This window comes from Punica granatum, chromosome 8, assembly GCF_007655135.1.
Source record: "Punica granatum isolate Tunisia-2019 chromosome 8, ASM765513v2, whole genome shotgun sequence".
Classification (NCBI taxonomy): Eukaryota; Viridiplantae; Streptophyta; class Magnoliopsida; order Myrtales; family Lythraceae; genus Punica; species Punica granatum.
The window spans coordinates 26,684,431-26,704,615 of record NC_045134.1 but is presented as its reverse complement, the minus strand read 5'-3'; the positions used below and the strand labels follow the sequence as shown (position 1 = coordinate 26,704,615).

The window sequence follows — 20,185 nt, the reverse complement described above, 5'->3', positions numbered from 1 at the left end:
TGTCCCAAACACTTGCCCGGGCATTACATAATCAAAGGGTGGCATTTCCTAAAACTTCGAGGTCCTCCGCCAGGAAATCTCAGTTATTCTGCCAGAACTTCGAGCTCTCATCAGCTTCTGTCCGTCCCAACTGAGAGTTGCCCTGTCTAAAGCTGATCAAACCCGCAGTTAGCACTCCCGCAGTCATCAGGGCACCTATACATATCGAAAGTAGATATGATTAATCCTAGTAACAATCACATGAAATAATTGCTATTGGAAGTCGCTGAAATTACAGTCCGTGGTATTGTGAGGATCTAGAGATTCTTTAGAAGGATATAGCAAATTCGCTCCATACAATGATCCCATCCCAACCTCATCAGTATGGAGACAAATCTCATAATTAGGATTATTACGTACTACAGCCTAATTATATATGCCAAGTCAGTTGACAACGAAACAAGAAGATATAATAAATCTTAAATGTTTACATCACAACTAAGTACAACAAGCCTAGAATTGATTTCCCATCCTCTTATCTCCAGAACTGATCATCTTAAAGCGCGGAGCTAAAACAAGCGAAAGGAAGACAACCACTACAACTCTAGCAGAAGTCATCCTGCAAATGGAAAATAAAGCCAACAGAAACTCTTCCATTCTCGGGCATGACAAAGCCCCTCTCTACCTGAAAAAATTATATATTGCAGAAATTTGTGAGATTCCATGATGAAACATAGAAACCACGGCAAAATATTGACACATTAAGAACACTGGTTTCTCAAATTACAGCCGTAAAATTCTCACTTTGAGTTCAGTCTGCGATTTTTCACCTGAGAACAGACATAAAACGTGAAGAACCTATTCCTACTGCAGCCTAAGCACCACCAGGTTGCAGATCTAAACATTTCCATAGTATATCACCCATCACAGATTTAATAGACTTCGCAAAACAGGCAAACTCGTCGCCTCCGAAATTCTAACCGTCAAGTTCACTTCTTTTTTTCCTAATAATACTCGGGAGCATTACCCCTATTCAACGAACTCCAAAAACAATTCTTTCTTGCATAGGTCGGGGGCATGAAAGTTCCCCAAACGAGGAACCCCAGTACAACGCCATTAGTGGATGCTATCTTAAGTCCTAAGCAAGCCCCCTGGGAACTTTAATCCATTTCGTCCGACATTAGTCGCTTACTCTCCAAACACGATTCTTATAATTTTATAAAGCTGATGCGATTGAAATACGCAAACCCGTGTTGGGTCTCCTCCTGCAGTTTGCGACATCGATGCTGCGATAAACATTCTCAAGCTGTTCCACAAGATACCTCAAAACAAAATCCCGAGAAGAACCGGGTGACCTTAAGAGGGAAACCAATCTCCCAAAGCCGAAATCTCAACAATGATAATGTTACAAAACCAGCCCAGCTCAAACACCACCAAAATAAGAACGTCTAAACCCCAACTGAATAAGAGCTACCATGGGTCTACGGCCTTCAATAGTTTTTCCAGCATTTTTTTTTCTTTGCATAAACTTGTCAAGTGTTCTGCTAGGGATCATGTCCATCATAATAATAATAATGATAATGATGATATAATTTGTAATGATAATAATAATGATAATAACAATGATGACGATGATTTGACTCATGCAACAGGTATTCATTGATTCCCGAAAGTGCAAACTACACATAAAAAGGAAAAGGGGACACTTACATAGACACTTCCATTATACTCCTCGTACCTAGGAGGACCTTATTTATTATTCCAAATTCATGACCCTTCTCCCTCTACACTCGTAAGCTCTGCTAGCTCTTGGATCATTAAGAGTTACATGACCTAACATTTTTTCCTAGTTAATAGCTCAATCCCTCCTTCCATGTACCGACCTCGACCCCGGGCTAAATATGCCCACCTCCTCTCGATTGTACTTCAACCTCCTGGCTTCCTCTCTCGAGATGCCGTACGAGTTCACCAGCACATCCTCCGGCATGGCCCGGAGCACCGACAGCCTCCCGGCAAGCGGTACAACCATTGCGTTGTCATTGGTCCGGAAGGCGACCCACTCGAAGCCCTCGCTCCCGGCTTTCTTGATGACCACGAAGTTCTGGGGCACGACCAGGACCTGGTTCTCCTGTACCTCGCCATCGAACACAGCCCGGCCCAAGTCACCAGCGATCTGGATCCGTGCGTTGCCCCTGGTGACATAGATTATTGCATGGCTGTTCATGTAGAAATGCGGAGCCACCACTGCATCCTGGAAGTGTACAGCGCGTGAATTAAAGACCTTGATAATCAAGTAAGAGGACACGAGTCGTTGTATAGATGTATATATGCATATTACCCGGTAGAGGACACCCCTCTCGGCGGAGAGCTGGAGGTAGCTGAGGATGGGGAGGCTGAAGCTATTGAGGCTTGTGATTCGTCCAGCCCGGGGGTTGTAAAAGTCGGCTCGCACCGGATTTTCGATGTTCTCCTTCAGCCTCATTGTGCACAGCGTCTCCTCCAACCCATTCGGGCTGTAGCCGCGACCTTGTCGTGGGCTCCACCATCTCTCCCTCTCCCTCTCCCTCTCTCTCCCCCTCTCCCTCTCCTCCCATCCTTCTGATCGTCCACCCTCCTCTTGTCGTGGGCGTATGACCTGGAGCTCCTCCCGGACCTCCACAATGTGGCCCCTCCTGTCGTCCTCGCACCTCAGCCGCCTGGCGAGCTCACTCTCAACCCCGAATGACTCTGCTATCAGCTCATCGTCAAAGCCCTGGAATATGTTCCCAAAGTTCCCCCCCTGTTGGCCGCCTCTGCCTCTAGTACTTTGGCCACCACGGCGACTACCGCCCAAGAATCCTTGTTCCGGGTTCCCGGCTAGGAAGAATTTCTTGAGGAGATCGAAAAAGAGATTATCAGTACACAAATTATAAGAACAAACATAAATCAAAACGATTTTGTTTAAGAACGAAGAGTCATGCATGCAATGTCGGTCGAAATCTCTATCTAGGACATGCATTATTTCACATACCCGGATGTTCTCGTCGAGCTGGTTCTGCTCGCTGCTGGTGTAGACGATGGATACTAGCACGAGGTCGGATTGGCCCTGGTTGGAAATCCAGTGCGAGATGCCGGCCGGCAGAGCAAGGACGTCCCCCTCTCGGATCTCTCTCACCTTCTGGTGCCTATCACCGGAAACCCTCTCGCTGACTCCGCGGCTCTCTCTTCCTCGGCCTTGGAACTGTGATTCATCAGACTGGTACGTCTCGGGGCATCCTGGAATAGCTACTCCTTGTAGACCCCTCCCTGCATATATATACAAACATGCATATTTCATTACCATTACCAAGTCTAGGCATTGCAGATGGAGGACGGACATATCGATATACTTTACCTTGCACGACATAAAAGAGCTCTGGTGCATTGGTGAAGGCAGGCAGGTATAGCCCGTTCCTCCGGATCACATGCCTGAGGAAGGTGGCTCCAGCGCAGATCAACTCATTCTCGTTCTCATCCCAGATCTCAGTGACCCCAGCCTCGGCCTTGATCGTGCGAGAGGGTTGGAGAACGTTCAAGTTCTCAAGCCGGCAGTCAGCCCTGAAACGGAGTGGGTGCCTCTGCTGCCGACGCGATTGCAGCTGCCCCCCTTGCAGCCCCTGGCCCTGCCACTGCCACGGCTGCTCGAGGATCTGTCCGAAGCAGCCGTGGACGAGCACCAGAAGCCCTAGGGTAAGACCTAGAGAGAGTACGCTAGAAGAGGAAGCCATGGCCTAGCCAATGTTTATAGCCAAGTTTTGGTGGGTTAATGATGGAGAGGTAGAGGCCGGGGTGAATGGGGATTTATAGGGGAATGGAGTGAGGAGTGGCAGTGGGACGTGGCCGGGGGGTTTGCATGGGGAATGTGTCTTTACTCTTTGCATGTCTGCGAGAGGCCTTGGATTGTTTACACATTGTGGTTTGACATGAGATGTGGCGATGAACAGCTGCAATACTAAAAAACAAGGCAGCAGCAGCTCCTGGCACTATCTTTGATGAGAAAATTTATAATGTAAAGTAGCAGAAAATTTGGTTAAGATGATTTGGTATTTCTTATTCTTAAATAAGATTTCAGATTCTGGTCTTATGGATGAAAAAAATCCACGATTAGGATAGTTTTACCCTTTGTTACCCAGCCTTAAGCCAAAATTATGTGGGAACTGCTGGAGTCGCTTAAGCCAAAGTTACGAAAATCAAATCAACATAACTGTGAATTGTTGCTTGCCCGAATGAGAGCAGTCTTAAGAACTCAATGAGGAAAGAAGATCCAAGCTAAGTCTCTCTCCAGGCAGGTCTAGATAGATTTTCTTCCAGGGATTGCCTCCATAATAGTAAGCGGTCCCGACCATAAGTGCCACGGTGGCACCTTGAACCACGACACCAGCTCTCATCAGCTTCTGTCCGTCCCAACTGAGAGTTGCCCTGTCTAAAGCTGATCAAACCCGCAGTTAGCACTCCCGCAGTCATCAGGGCACCTATACATATCGAAAGTAGATATGATTAATCCTAGTAACAATCACATGAAATAATTGCTATTGGAAGTCGCTGAAATTACAGTCCGTGGTATTGTGAGGATCTAGAGATTCTTTAGAAGGATATAGCAAATTCGCTCCATACAATGATCCCATCCCAACCTCATCAGTATGGAGACAAATCTCATAATTAGGATTATTACGTACTACAGCCTAATTATATATGCCAAGTCAGTTGACAACGAAACAAGAAGATATAATAAATCTTAAATGTTTACATCACAACTAAGTACAACAAGCCTAGAATTGATTTCCCATCCTCTTATCTCCAGAACTGATCATCTTAAAGCGCGGAGCTAAAACAAGCGAAAGGAAGACAACCACTACAACTCTAGCAGAAGTCATCCTGCAAATGCAAAATAAAGCCAACATGACATCCTCTTTGAATTAAAGAATTACTTATCTGTCCCCTCTTAGATCACCATAGCCTATTCTTCTGAAACATAGAAACCACGGCAAAATATTGACACATTAAGAACACTGGTTTCTCAAATTACAGCCGTAAACTTCTCACTTTGAGTTCAGTCTGCGGCTTTTCACCTGAGGACAGACATAAAACGTGAAGAACCTATTCCTACGGCAGCCTAAGCACCACCAGGTTGCAGATCTAAACATTTCCATAGTATTTCACCCATCACAGATTTAATAGACTTCGCAAAACAGGAAAACTCGTCGCCTCCGAAATTCTAACCATCAAGTTCGCTTCTTTTTTTTCCTAATAATACTCGGCGCATTACCCCTATTCAACGAACTCCAAAAACAATTCTTTCTTGCATAGGTCGGGGGCATGAAAGTTCCCCAAACGAAGAACCCCAGTACAACGCCATTAGTGGATGCTATCCTAAGTCCTAAGCAAGCGCCCTGGGAACTTTAATCCATTTTGTCTGACATTAGTCGCTTACTCTCCAAACACGATTCTCATAATTTTATAAAGCTGATGCAATTGAAATACGCAAACCCGTGTTGGGTCTCCTGCAGTTTGCGACATCGAAGCTGCGATAAACATTCTCAAGCTGTTCCACAATATACCTCAAAACAAAATCCCGAGAAGACGGCGACCGGAACCCGGGTGGCCTTGAGAGGGAAACCAATCTCCCAAAGCCGAAATCTCAACAATGATAATGTTACAAGACCGGCCCAGCTCATTCCAGAACCATTTCAATTTGCAATAATTTCAGTTGACCTTCGCAAATTATTCAAACTCCCGAAGCAGCCCAAATAAAATGGAATCAAAAGCAGAGAAAGCAATAAACAGAAGACAACTGAGAAGAGGCGAAATTCCATGTCTTCGAAAAACTCTTCCAAGTTGGGCTCTGGTTCCCCCATCCTTCTTCCACTCCAAGCTCGACGAATCTCCAACAAGAAGAAGAAGAAGAAGAAGAAGAAGGAGCAGGTGCAGAGGAAGACATGTCCGATGAATTAACAGAAACTGTGGGAAGGCGAAAGGCGCGGTGGTTTTTATAGTACGTACGGAGGCCTTACTACATGCATCGGTTCGGCCCAATAACAGTTCTACTGGTGGGCTTGGCCCATGCCAATTACTACATTGTATAATTGAATTTTTTTTAAAAAAAAATTCATGTTAAAATGAATTCTTATAATTATATTTTCAGTTTGCATTCTGGTATTCGGAAGTTCAATAAATGTTCAACCAACTCAGTTTGATTCGGATCGTCTCATTAAGGAATAGAGCTTTTCTAATCAAGTATTTTTCATATTCACAACACTCAAAGCCAAGACCTTATTTAAGGGAAAAAATGGCTGAGCCACTTGAAGAATTAACGCTTAATTTCGATTTATTATGTATATATATATAGATCTTTTCTAGTTATTTATGAGTCATTCATAATACATAGCTTAATCACTAATATTTTATCAAATTAAAATTTAATATTTGTTATGTTCATGATGCTCGATCAAACATAATGGCAAGCGGCATGACAATATCATACCAAGAACCATCGGCACATAAGATTTACTTTGTGGTGCTTCGATTTTGCTAATCAAAGAATGCTACTTATAACAACTTTTTGGACGAACAAATATCCTCTCAAATTTTCAATGGAATAATTGATTATAAATTATATTAAATCAACTGATTGAATTGATGAAAAAACAATTGACATGTAGTTGCATTATGTACTTACTTATATTTATAGTTCGTGATGATAAATATTATATTTCAGTCTTAACACGGCTAGAACAACTCCAAGCATATGCCTCTGAAAGGAACTTCAGAAGTTAGATTCGATTTCGACCGGCACAACCGTTTTTTTTCCTGGGAAACTTTGAAGATACGTGATGCTGCAAACTCGGACAAATTCAAATGTTTTTCACCCGATCGAGATTCCAAAGAATGATAATTATCCAGCTAACTGACGTAAACTACCAGCTCAACATAACCGCTCAGATCCTGTACCTCGTTTGGCTTTCTGAAACCCGATGCCTATTCCCGGAGAGGCCGTCCAGCTCTTCCTCAATAAACCCAGAGACCTACAAAACCCAATAGGTAGAACCCAGACAGGAAGCAGCAGCCGATCTATAAGATAAGATATACATCTAGCAAAAATCAAATGAATATATGGCTTTTATGTCTTAAGATCATCAGACATCGCCGATGGTATGCAGTGGGTTTTGAGGATATCGAGGGTCGCTTCTTTGGCAACGACTTCAATATCTTCTTTCAAACTAGCTTCTGTATCTCGTAGGTAGAATATCTACATATATATATATATTAACTCTCCGATTGGATCACTGTTTGTTTTCTGTTTACAAAATATACTTAAAAGGCATTTGATGCCACCCACTTATTGAAATTCACTGGCCCATGCAGCAATTGCTGTTTACTTCGTCTGACATAGCCAGAGCAGGAATTTCCTGGGATGAGATTTCACAATCTTGTTCACATTAATTGCAGCAGCATGAAAATGCATCCGAAATGTTGTATCTTCACCAAATACGTATGGGATGACAGCGTCTTGTTTGCGTTTCAAGGTTCCTGCAGAAATGAATGATCAAAGAAGCGAACAATCTGCACAGACCCTGGATCAATGCAAGTCTCAGTTCTTTGGACCTGTGTCTTTGACCAAGAGTGACTTGCCAGTCTCCTCAAATGACTTGACTCTTTCAAGTCCTGCTGAAGAAGTCGCTTCAGGAGCCAGTGGACCTACAGATGTCGAATCTAATGACTTAAACGGGACAGAACCCATCTTGGCATCGTTCATATTCATCTCAGCCTCGACACGTCTCTTCCATGTGTCGACTAGACTCCGCGCCTTCTTCTGAATTTCCAACTTCTTGTGTGTCCGTAAATGATTCACCAACTTGCCAATGTTGCACATCTGCAATGCTGGAAGGTTTACGGGGAGTTTGTCCAGCGCACGGAGCAGAACCAAGAGAAATTCCTCGGCCAACTTATCATTATGCTTGACCCCACTGCTATCATCAGTCTTTCCTTTATGAACATCTTGAAGCCAGTCATCCAATATAGACAAACCCCTTATCTGAACAAATCTGCTCAGGCAATCCGGCTTCTCTGTGCCAACAATTACATTTGTAAGCATTGTTCGGGCAGTCAAATCTATTTTCCTCTCATTTATCTCGATAAGCATTACGTGCACTAATTTGTCAACACCTTCTGTATCTACCAGTGGTCCCTTCTCCACTACTTTAGCAATCTCCAATTTCAACGAGCTTTCTGAACTATAGCGACCAGAATCGCCATCTCCCATTTTTGCTAAACGTTCACGTTTCACGGGATCTGAGCTCTGTTCTACACGCTCTCTTTTCTTTCCTTTGCCCTGAGATGCCAAGGACGCAGCATTCTGCAGACCGTCAGAGCCAGTTTTCAATTGTGATGTTGACATTGAACCAGTCATCCGTTTCGGAGATCGACCATTCGGTTGCGCAGAGGCATGCATCTCTATTCGCGTCTTGTACAAAAGCTGCTCTACTTCTTGTTGACGTTCCTACGGAGAATATAAACAAGAAGTTAGCAATAGGTAAGATATACAACTATCATAACATATATGTTTGTACATATATAAATAATACACAAATATAGGGAAACAAAATGTCTGAAACTCACATTAAAAGAAGCTCGGTATCATATTATCCTACTTTAATGAGAAAAATCATCCGATCCCTAAGGGACAAAAGTCAGTTCACATTGATTCTCACTTGACAAACCACCGAACCGATAGGAGGAAAAATCTATAAGGCTCATACGCGCACTCCCTGTCGGAAACTAAACCATCTCTTTCAGGGAACATCCCAAAGTTTGGAGAAATTCTACTATGAACCCCGCCCCTAATCATTTTCCCAAGTAGGCCCGGCCTCCCACAATTTTATAGAGTTTCCCTCAACTTGCCACACCGAATATGCAAATCCGGTCCCATCCTCCCCACCCCCCTCAACCAAGAAACCAAAGGTCGTCGTGAATCCCACTTCCAGACCCGCTCTCGGCCATATTTCATGCCGTGTGAATTGTTTCCAATGAAGTGAACCCAGATAATTCCCCAAATTGGTCTCACCGCCTCCACGACGTAATTTGTACACTATATGACTCAATAAAAATCGACCTAAAAAGATAAAAAGAAGATGATCTTCGCCCGAATGGTGTCTCAACAGCTTAAGCAATTGGAGCAATGTCGCAAACAACCCAGACAATGTAGGAGCAGAAGCTGAATCGTATGTCTAATCAAGAAAAGACGATACCTTGAAAGAAAAGCTCGGAGAAACAATCCTCCACTTTTTTCCTTCGCACACAACCGCACCTCCCGAAACCCTAATCAAATTCAAACCTATCAAGAGAAACACCCTCCCGAATTACTTGCCAATTCGAACGCCACCAATTCCACCTTGACGAAACCCTAGCCACCAACAGAAACCAGCAACCCCCCAAATTCAGCCTCGGATCGTCCGAAACCCGCAGGAATTCGAAACATCAGAGAGTCGGCAAAAGGGAGAGACGAAATCGGACTTCGCCGAGAGGAAGAGTAGATCAGGTAGTTCGGGATGGGGAAAGTTAACCTGGCTGGGCGGTGACGTTTAGTGAAATGACGTGCCAATAAAATGTCTATGAGAGACGAGAAATGAAGCAGAATGTGACTGCGCTGCATCCGCTTCCTCCAGTGTTGACTAATCTTAAGGTCTTTGACTTGAGCTGCAGACGAGATTACCAAATTGCCCATCAAAACAGAGCTAATTTGTCTCTCAAACGCGGGCATTTTCGGAGACGGGGCATTTTCCGGAGTGCTGGTGCCATCTCATTACATCGATAGCACGAATAAAGCAGCACCAAACCATGCCAAAATCGACGACACTGTCACACTATGCGAATCGCAATCGGTTGCAGCTGATCGAAGGAGCAAAATTTTGCTCTTGAAGATGCTTCTAGCTAGGCAAAGAAAGATCTGATAATCACGGGACTCGTGCAATCATCTCGGGTTCACAACGAAGGCCGACTCGAGAGTGAAAAGAACATCCCACTGACTCAACCTTCCCACGCATAATCTGAATCAACAATCTCCTTTAAGAAGCTGGAATGGACAGCATAACATCTGATAAATTGCACATTGCAGCAATAGGCATTTCCAATATACATGACTTTGATATCGCGACTTGGAGTTACACGACATTTCCAGAGGGCATGCATATGGAAATCGATGGAGACGCAACCAATCAAGATACTGAATGGAATTTCAAGACACAAATTTCATGTAAAGAATTACGCGAACTACTAACCCGAGGATTGTCCTTCCTGAGGAACAACTAGATTATACAAGCATCATATACCTTAAGTTAAATTCCAACGAAACTGATTTGTCCCAAACACTTGCCCAGGCATTACATAATCAAAGGGTGGCATTTCCTAAAACTTCGAGGTCCTCCGCCAGGAAATCTCAGTTACCTGCCAGAACTTGTAAGAGAGGTATTCTCCATCACGGGTTTATTTCATTTCCATCTCCAGAATCCTACAAATTGTGTGGGAACTGCTGGAGTCGCTTAAGCCAAAGTTATGAAAATCAAATCAACATAACTGTGAATTGTTGCTTGCCCGAATGAGAGCAGTCTAAGAACTCAATGAGGAAAGAAGATCCAAGCTAAGTCTCTCTCCAGGCAGGTCTAGATAGATTTCTTCCAGGGATTGCCTCCATAATAGTAAGCGGTCCCAACCATAAGTGCCACGGTGGCACCTTGAACCACGACACGAGCTCTCATCAGCTTCTGTCCCAACTGAGAGTTGCCCTGTCTAAAGCTGATCAAACCCGCAGTTAGCACTCCCGCAGTCATCAGGGCACCTATACATATCGAAAGTAGATATGATTAATCCTACTAACAATCACATGAAATAATTGCTACTGGAAGTCGCTGAAATTACAGTCCGTGGTATTGTGAGGATCTAGAGATTCTTTAGAAGGATATAGCAAATTCGCCCCATACAATGATCCCATCCCAACTTCATCAGTATGGAGACAAATCTCATAATTATTATTACATACTACAGCCAAATTATATATGCCAAGTCAGTTGACAACGAAACAAGAAGCAATAATAAATCTTAAATGTTTACATCACAACTAAGTACAACAAGCCTAGAATTGATTTCCGATCCTCTTATCTCCAGAACTGATCATCTTAAAGCACAAAGCTAAAACAAGCGAAAGGAAGACAACCACTACAACTCTAGCAGAAGTCATCCTGCAAATGGAAAATAAAGCCAACAGAAACTCTTCCTTCTTGGGCATGACAAAGCCCCTCTCTACTTGAAATATTTTTATGTTGCAGAAATTTGTGAGATTCCATGATGAAACATAGAAACCACGGCAAAATATTGACACATTAAGAACACTGGTTTCTCAAATTACAGCCGTAAACTTCTCACTTTGAGTTCAGTCTGCGGTTTTTCACCTGAGAACAGACATAAAACGTGAAGAACCTATTCCTACTGCAGCCTAAGCACCACCAGGTTGCAGATCTAAACATTTTCGTAGTATGTCACCCATCACAGATTTAATAGACTTCGCAAAACAGGCAAACTCGTCGCCTCTGAAATTCTAACCATCAAGTTTACTTCTTTTTTTCCTAATAATACTCGGAGCATTACCCCTATTCAACGAACTCCAAAAACAATTCTTTCTTGCATAGGTTGGGGGCATGAAAGTTCCCCAAACGAGGAACCCCAGTACAACGCCATTAGTGGATGCTATCATTTTGTCTGACATTAGTCGCTTACTCTCCAAACACGATTATTATAATTTTATAAAGCTGATGCGATTGAAATAAGCAAACCCGTGTTGGGTCTCCTGCAGTTTGCGACATCGATGCTGCGATAAACATTCTCAAGCTGTTCCACAAGATACCTCAAAACAAAATCCCAAGAAGATGGCGACCGGAACCCGGGTGGCCTTGAGAGGGAAACCAATCTCCCAAAGCCGAAATCTCAACGATGATAACGTTACAAGACCGGCCCAGCTCATCCCAGAACCATTTCAATTTGCAATAATTTCAGTCGACCTTCACAAATTATTCAAACTCCCAAACCAATCCCAATTAAATGGAATCAAAGGCAGAGAAAGCAATAAACAGAAGACAACTGAGAAGAGGCGAAATTCCAAGAATTGAAGAGGCGGACGGCAAGGAAAGAAGACGAGGCTTACCGACAGGGACAAGGGGGTTGCGAGGCGGTCTCTTGTCTTCGAAAAACTCTTCCAAGTTGGGCTCTGGTTCCCCCATCCTTCTTCCACTCCAAGCTCGAAGAATCTCCAAGAAGAAGAAGAAGGAGGGGCAGGTGAAGAGGAAGACACGTATGATGAATCAACAGTAATTGGGGGAAAGCGAAAGGCGCGGTGGTCTTTATATTACGTATGGCGGCCTAAATCGGCCTCTTCTCCGGCCAATAGTAGCCGCCCATGGCCAATTTCGTCTTAAATTTGTTCGGGCCAATAACAGTTCTACTGGTGGGCTTGGCCCATGCCAATTACTACACTGGTACAATTGAATTTTATTTTAAAATACATGTTAAAATGATTTTTTATAATTATTTTTCGGTTTGCACTATGGTATTCGAAAGTTCAATGAGCACTCGACTAATTCAGTTTGAGTCGGGTCTGCTCATTAAGGAATAAAGCTTTTATAATCAAGTATTTTATCCATCCACAATACTTGACCCCAAAACCTTACTTACGGGAAGTAAGGGCCGAGCCACTTGAAGAACTAACTCTTGTACGTAAAATGAATTCTTATAATTTCCATTCATTATATATAAAAATCTTTTTTATTTATTTATAAGTGATTCATAATACATATCTTAGTCACTAATATTTTATCAAATTGAAATTTAATATTTGTTCTGTTCAATATATAAACTGATGACGCTCGATCAAACATAATGGCAAGCCCCGCGATAATATCATACCAAGAACCATCGGCACATAAGATTTACTTTGTGGTGCTTCTATTTTGCTAATCGAAGAATGCTACTTATAACAACTTTTTGGACGAACAAATATCCTCTCAAATTTTCAATGAAATAAATGATTATAAATTATATTAGATCAACTGATTGAATTGATGAAAAAATAATGGACATATGTAGTTGCATTATGTACTTATATTTATAGTTCATGATGATAAATATTATATTTCAGTTTTAACACAGCAAGAACAACTCCAAGCATATGCCTCCGAAAGGAACTTCAGACGTTAGATTCGATTTCAACCTGCACAACCACTTTTCCCTGGGAAACTTTGAAGATACGTGATGCTGCAAGCTCGGACAAATTCAAATGTTTTTCACTCGATCGAGATTCCAACGAATGACAATTATCCAGCACTCTGATGTAACTACCAGCTCAACATAACCACTCAGATCCTATACCCTTGTTTGGCTTTCTGAAACCCAATGCCTATTCCCGGAGAGGCCGTCCAGCTCTCCCTCACTAAACCCAGAGACCTACAAAACCCGATAGGTAGAACCCAGACAGGAAGCAACAGCCGATCTATAAGATAAGCTATACCTCTAGCAAAAATCATGATGGTGTGGCCTTTGAGCTTTTCCTGTTCCCGGATCCCACCAAAATCAACATCCAGAGAGGAAAAGTACAGCCATAGTAGTCAAATGAATATACGGCTTTTAAGTCTTCAGATCATCAGACATCGCCGATGGTATGCAGTGGGTTTTGAGGATATCGAGGGTTGCTTCTTTGGCAACTTTTGTTCTCAGAACTACAATCTGCAGAAACACCTTAAGTATTTAAAATTAGAAGGCAAAATTATGAAAGCTGACAGGGAGAGATTAGGGATGTAGAAGGAGAGAGACCTGTTGGTATTCAAGATCGAACTTCAAGAACTCCTCCTCACAGCTCTCTACCATGCTTGCCAAGCTCTTGAGGTTCTTCACAGGCTTACCATTGAAAGCAAGAACCTGAGTGTTGACAATATCCTCGTACCCAATATTGATATCAGCCACAAGAACCTATATGGTTTACAGATTTGCCGATAAATGACGGTCAGACTCAGAGTGATGTAAGTATCATAGGCCAGGCCCCAATTAAGTAACGGCATTTACCCACATCCTATAATCATTGGATTCATCAAACACTTATGACAAGTAATGGCAGCTTTCCTTAACATGGCATCTACTCATACAGTTTTCCTTCACATGGTATAAGTTAATAACTGAAAATCCAAAAATTACTGTTTATGGTGGGTTGAAGGAAGGAAGCAAATGAAGAGTACACTGCCATGGGGAAAGAAGATTATGTGCATAAGATGTTTATTTACCTGAGAAACTACGACAAGCTGCTCGTCAGGCGATTGCGGCATAGAGTGCAAGAGTTTGTCCAAAAGTTTGACTGGAGCTTCATATTCATAATCCTTCCCATACTAGAAATCCATCCAAAGAAGAATCATAAGTAGAAAAACTTTGCAGCCTACACTAAATACTATGAGGACGTATTGATTAGTAGAAAGTGATGGTAACTATGCTGATCTCAAGCACAAGATTTGCAGAGCAAATACAAACCTCAGACCGAAGATAGGGGACAGAAACTGTTGAGAACACAAAGCCAGCAATAATATAATAAGAAGGAGGTCTGCCTCTGTTGTGAGAAGGGATGAGTCTCCTGTGGGAGGCAAGTTTCACATCAAAAGTAAGAATCTTGGACTTCCGCAGAACTTTGATCACCGAATTATCCCCAGTATACTTTTGCGAGACGAGATAACTAAAGCCTATTCTCTCACCATGCCGGAAAGGAACTGAAGAATAGCCCAAAGAACAAAAATTAAGTGAAAGTTCTTAAGAATCTTGATCCAAAAAAAAAAGGAAAAAGACTCGCCTGTTCCATCATTGGCAATATCAACACCATCGAAGCCGAGAATGATGTCAGATGGTTTTAAAACTGCATGCTCCGGAGAGGTCGGATCTATTCTCTTAATGCGAACACCCTTCTGATCAGACTTCATGCCCATTGCCATGCGCAGATCCGGATTTTCCATTTTCTGCCACTCAATTCCAAGAATCGGAAAACCTGATATCCAAGGGCCACCCCAACTAAAGGTCTCAAACACAGCTACTGCCGTATGCAATCATATAGAAAATATAATGCCAGAGTCACAAATTCAAATTATAAATTGAACAAGCTAAAACTGAATAATGTGAAGTCTTACCAGTATATGCTCCATTCTTCTCGTAGTCTTGAATGAAGTGCATGATCACAGGTGTTGGTATGACATAACCGATATTCTCCGCATCCTCATGTTTAAGTGATTGAAATGCAATGCCCACACAGTTACCCTTATCACTGAAGGCTGGCCCACCTGAATTCCCCGAGTTTATCGCAGCATCAATCTGAAAACACGTCCATTAAATATAATAATAATTATTATTATTATCGGGCAACTCGATCAGTTGTCACTAGAATTACAAGAAATCATGCGAATGAAACCTGCAGGCCAAGAAGCTCGGTTGACCCATGAACATAAGATAAGATCTCAATCCGCGATACCACCCCACTTGTCACAGATATCGTGTCACCACCAATAGGATAGCCCACGACCGTCACAGCATCTTGAAGGGCAGGCAGCTCCCCGAACTCTACTGGCAAGACTCCTTCCCAGAATTCATCATCATCAACAGTAAGCATAGCTGCAAAAACCACAAACATAACTAATCAATTTAAAAAGTTCAAGTAAACTACCCACTATTGCTCCTCCAACTAGTAGCATCAAGATCTGTACTAGCTCAGCAAAGAATGTGTCTCTCATTCCAATGCCACCACCCCATGTTTCACTAAGCAATTTCCTACGAAGGTTCCCGCTTATACTCACCTCCCAAATTCGCAAACCGAAGTTCCTTACAGAACTCCAATGTTATTATCATTGCATACAATTTTATACAGTGAATTCCAAAAAGCAATGATGGGAGAGAATGAAAAATTTGGCATGCCTGCCTTGTAGTCATACTACATGAAACCCCCTATGATATTAACAGAACAAGCTCAAACTAGCTCAAGGAAGCTCGAACTGCCAGTAAGTACGATAAAATGCAAAACCCGATAAAATTTTCAGGCAAACTTTAGCATGATCTATGGCAAGTTAGTCTCTTTACATGTAAAAGTTCTTCCTTTATCGAAAATTTAGTCAAAGCGAATCCACTGCAGTCTGGAATAAGCCTGAGAAGATTGCAGACAGAGTGAGAAGGGGGGCGGGGTGAGAGAGAGAGACTTACCAATGTCGCATTCAGTTCCAATGGCTAATACCTTCGCAAGGTACTTAGTATCAGACCCTCTCTTCTTCACCTTCACCTGGGTATAATGCTCCACCGAGTGGGCGTTCGTCAGAACTCTCCTCCCCTTTATCACGAACCCGCTACTGCTACTACTATACTGCCTCTTCCTCTGCCACGGGAGAGAGAAATTCGGCTCCGTGTGCACGCAGAAGACCTTCACCACCGCGTCCATGGCGGGCACCATCCTCGCAGCTGCCTCCGCGGGGCCCACCGAATCGCAATGAATGAGGGCAAGGTCGCCATTTTCAACCGCCCGGGGTACCGCCCTCCGCGAGGGAGAAACCACTGGAGAGGAAGGTTCCGACTTCTGGACCGACTTGGACCGCTTCTTCGGGCGGCCCCCGCGGCGGCGGTGGTCAGATGCTGAGGGCTCGATGAGATCGACGCTGCCGACGGATAAGACCTCTTCAACCGCCGCCGCTGCCGCAGCTGTGGACGGCAAATCTAGGGCATCCTGGGAGGGGCTTTTGGGGGTGGATTTCGGCTTGCGGCCTCTCTTCCGTTTGGTGTCGCCCATAGTTCGCGGGTTTTTGTGATGATATTGGAGGGTTTAAGCCATTGATATGGAGAAGGAAGCTCTGCTAAAAATGGCGGAAGGAGGGAGAAGCAGAAGCAGAAGAAGGCGAAGGGAAGGAGACGGTGAAGAGATTTCACACTGAAGGCGACATTTTTCTTTCTTTTTTTTTAATTATTATTTTTTAAAATTTTGGCTTAAAATGGTACTTACTAACTAATTAGCCAGCGCGCACCCGATTGATTTTAACAGTCTAAAATAAAAATCGAGAATATCATTCGCACTCAAAGGCCTATATCCGCCTTAATACAAAAGGGTTAAAAATTTAAGCGTGGTTGCAAACATTTATTAATTTTGTATTAAGATGGGATTAGGTGATCAATTGCGAAAGGAAGTGTTGATTTCATCTAGATTGCTAAAGTAGAAATTAGTTTGCACGTGCGTGGTGGCTAATAAGAGTTATCACGCATGCGCGGAGCACGATTGCTTTCGGGATTGGCGCAAAGTCGATTATTGGCTTGAATTATTGAACTCGTTATACTATTGTTTCGGATCAAATTTCAGATAACGGATGATATAAAAAAGTAAATACTCGATCAAAGTATGCTAAAATATGCGCAAATAAAGGTAAACATAAAATTCAAGTAAATACTCGATTCAGGCTTTTGTCTCATATTTAACTACCAGAAAAATACTCCGATCCAACATCTATTTATTTTATTAATAAATTTAAATCGTACATGTTTAACAAAATCATTAGCAGATAATCTGTAAATACATACACACACGAAAAAAGACAAAATTGGAAAATGAGTAAATAGAGAAGAAATTGGCTCAACTCTCCATGGACCTTCACCTTCAGCCATTTCTCGGAGACCTGAAGGCAGCCAAAAAAGATATCCATTTTGGAAAGCGATTAATCATCAGCGAAGAAGGGAAAAAGAAAAGAAAAGGAGAAAAAAAACAACTAGAAATTGCAAATTAACAGTAAATTGATTAATATTCCTTGTAAACTTCATTGGAAACCTCAAATGAGTATCAATTCCTGAAATAGAGAGTGGAGATTAAGCAAAATTGAACATGAACTGGAACCTAAAATAACGAAATTATTATTATTGAATAAGCAATCATGCAATATGCGTAATAAACTCTTCTAAAAAATTAACCTGAAATGGGGAAAAAAAGGATTATTATAAACTGGAACGTTTTCAAAGGCAAACGCAACCAAAACAACACATCAGATAAATTACTTTTCGTATTTGTTTTACCCACCTTTTTTTTTTCTCCCCTAAAGAAGGACAGTTCATTAGGTACTTTGAGGAAAAGGAAAAGGAATTGTACCCCTGATTACCCTTGATTACCCCTTCTTGGAAGGTAAGAAATAGAATATGCGCAATGATAAGTTATTAGGTAATCCTATCTAGTCATATGATGTAAAAAAGCACCAATCAAATTGCATGAACTAGAGATTTTGTGCTAATCACTCGGATTATTGTCATAATTATTATTCATTAAAGAATTCTTATTAATTCTTTCTTACCACGTCATTTGAGGTGGGATCATCTAAAATTTTATCCGGCAAAAAGATATTGCAAATATTTTAAGCAAATACATCACTAATCGGAAAAAAGTAAGATTATAATATGATTTTACAAAATTTGATGGAGGATTTTAGAGAACTCTCCAAGTTCGATGCCCCCGTCCCACACCTCGATAAACGTCATACACGAGAGAGAGTGATGAGGATCGCGGGCATGATGATGGGACTAATGGACACGAGCTTGGAAGTTGGATTCGTGAAGAAGGAGCTGATGCACAAAATATTGGAGGCTTGCATGTTCCGAGTTAACCAATCACACAAGCGAATGTAAGACAAATCCAACAAGTTAGGGAGAGCTTGATGCTGGACTTTTCGGGCCAAGAGGAGTCTAATTCAATTGGGCATTCAAAGGGCTTTATTCAATTGACTTACCATGAGATAGTCAATAGTCCACCCAATATTGGAGTGTTTGCACAAGGAAAGTTCAGAAGTGCTGAAGATGGAATAACAAAAAATGTCAACTATTCTAGGCGACCTTTATTTAATTTCCTTTATTATTTCAGATTTTATGATACTAAGGTTATTCCGGTTGCCAAGTTGATCACTTTCCAGTTTTTTCCTAGGCTTATATAAAGGAGACAGAGTAGCTAATCAATGGCAGACTATATTATTTTTGGGGAGGTTTTCTCCTTTGTTCTTCATTGAACTCCTTCGAACGATCAAGTGTGAATGCTTGTGAATGTTCTGCACATATTGATATCATTAGTTCTTGTTTCTTCGTAAACAACGAATCAATAATCATTGTCTTGATATTGTTGGTTCTTGTTTCTCTGTAAACAACATGTCAAAAATCTTCTTTAAATGAATCTGTATTTGGCGATCTGGTAATTCATTTAAATTGATCATTGAGTTTCACAATCATTCGTGAAGTCCACATCAGAGAGGTTGATGTTCTTACGCTTCTAACTCGACGGCGAGCGAATGCAGATGTCGGATATGTCATTTATTAATCGGCATATTTTGGTGAGTCGAGAGCCCTAATGGAGTAGCTCAAGCCCCCATCGGCCCAAACCACTTATTCTTAATTTATAGGTTAACTTTACTTATACGAATCGTAATTTATCAACAGTACTAAAACTCGTTATCATTACTTATAGAATTTTGTCATTATCGTTCCATTATTAATAATAACAATGATGTATATTTTGATTTTGTGTAAATTATGGAAACGCACGAATTTGATTAATGAAATTCCATTCAGTTGGATTCCTAAACTGATCCGTTTTCCTCTATTAATTTTGATGATTAATCATATATGTACAATATAAACTTAATTAATATCAATTATTAATTAGTGCGCTCATAATTTGGGTCAGCCCATTGGGCTGATGGCCCAAATAATTTGAGTCTGTCTTTGATTTGCCTCTCGGATAATCGGATATATTACAATGAAGAAGTGGCCTGAAACTCGGCAATAGTATGGTCACGGACGCTTGTTTTCGCTTCTTATAGTCTGTTCGATACTATGAAAGAGATGAGATTTCACGATTATATAACATGCACATCATTCCCATGTAGCACCACCAACATGCCGTTAAGGTAACAACAGCATTGATCTATGGGTCGTTATCTCGATCATCGTAGATGGTCTTACGTACAAAGTACGTGCTATATCTTTGCTGCAAATAAACATAATATGAGAACTGATCTTAGGCTTGTTTCCTTTGGATTTCGATCACACGATGCTTGAAAGAAAAGTGAGTCAATTTTCAAGGCTTTGATTAACCAAATTGAATTTTTGCAAATTTGCCCAC

The 20,185-nt window shown here is 41.8% G+C and overlaps 4 protein-coding genes across 4 annotated transcripts; all 4 read right to left on the bottom strand.

The window, feature by feature from the left end:
• Positions 1-1,611: 1,611 nt before the first annotated feature.
• On the bottom strand, positions 1,612-3,788 carry LOC116188542 (11S globulin subunit beta-like). The gene is made up of 4 exons (XM_031517974.1): positions 3,353-3,788; positions 2,990-3,264; positions 2,318-2,848; positions 1,612-2,230 (listed from the first exon to the last, which is right to left on the bottom strand). Exons 1-4 carry the CDS (start codon positions 3,723-3,725, stop codon positions 1,838-1,840), a joined length of 1,572 nt encoding a protein of 523 aa, XP_031373834.1. The 5' UTR covers positions 3,726-3,788; the 3' UTR covers positions 1,612-1,837.
• Positions 3,789-7,086: 3,298 nt separating this feature from the next.
• On the bottom strand, positions 7,087-9,684 carry LOC116188543. The gene is made up of 2 exons (XM_031517975.1): positions 9,243-9,684; positions 7,087-8,494 (listed from the first exon to the last, which is right to left on the bottom strand). Exon 2 carries the CDS (start codon positions 8,444-8,446, stop codon positions 7,586-7,588), a length of 861 nt encoding a protein of 286 aa, XP_031373835.1. The 5' UTR covers positions 8,447-8,494; positions 9,243-9,684; the 3' UTR covers positions 7,087-7,585.
• A 533-nt stretch (positions 9,685-10,217) lies between these two features.
• Positions 10,218-12,431, bottom strand: LOC116188544 (RING-H2 finger protein ATL48-like). The gene is made up of 2 exons (XM_031517976.1): positions 12,188-12,431; positions 10,218-10,828 (listed from the first exon to the last, which is right to left on the bottom strand). Exons 1-2 carry the CDS (start codon positions 12,261-12,263, stop codon positions 10,653-10,655), a joined length of 252 nt encoding a protein of 83 aa, XP_031373836.1. The 5' UTR covers positions 12,264-12,431; the 3' UTR covers positions 10,218-10,652.
• Positions 12,432-13,208: 777 nt separating this feature from the next.
• Positions 13,209-16,979, bottom strand: LOC116188550 (protease Do-like 9). Its single transcript, XM_031517983.1, has 8 exons — positions 16,258-16,979; positions 15,476-15,675; positions 15,198-15,378; positions 14,867-15,058; positions 14,554-14,786; positions 14,313-14,414; positions 13,849-14,004; positions 13,209-13,761 (listed from the first exon to the last, which is right to left on the bottom strand). Exons 1-8 carry the CDS (start codon positions 16,832-16,834, stop codon positions 13,663-13,665), a joined length of 1,740 nt encoding a protein of 579 aa, XP_031373843.1. The 5' UTR covers positions 16,835-16,979; the 3' UTR covers positions 13,209-13,662.
• Between the last annotated feature and the right edge of the window lie 3,206 nt (positions 16,980-20,185).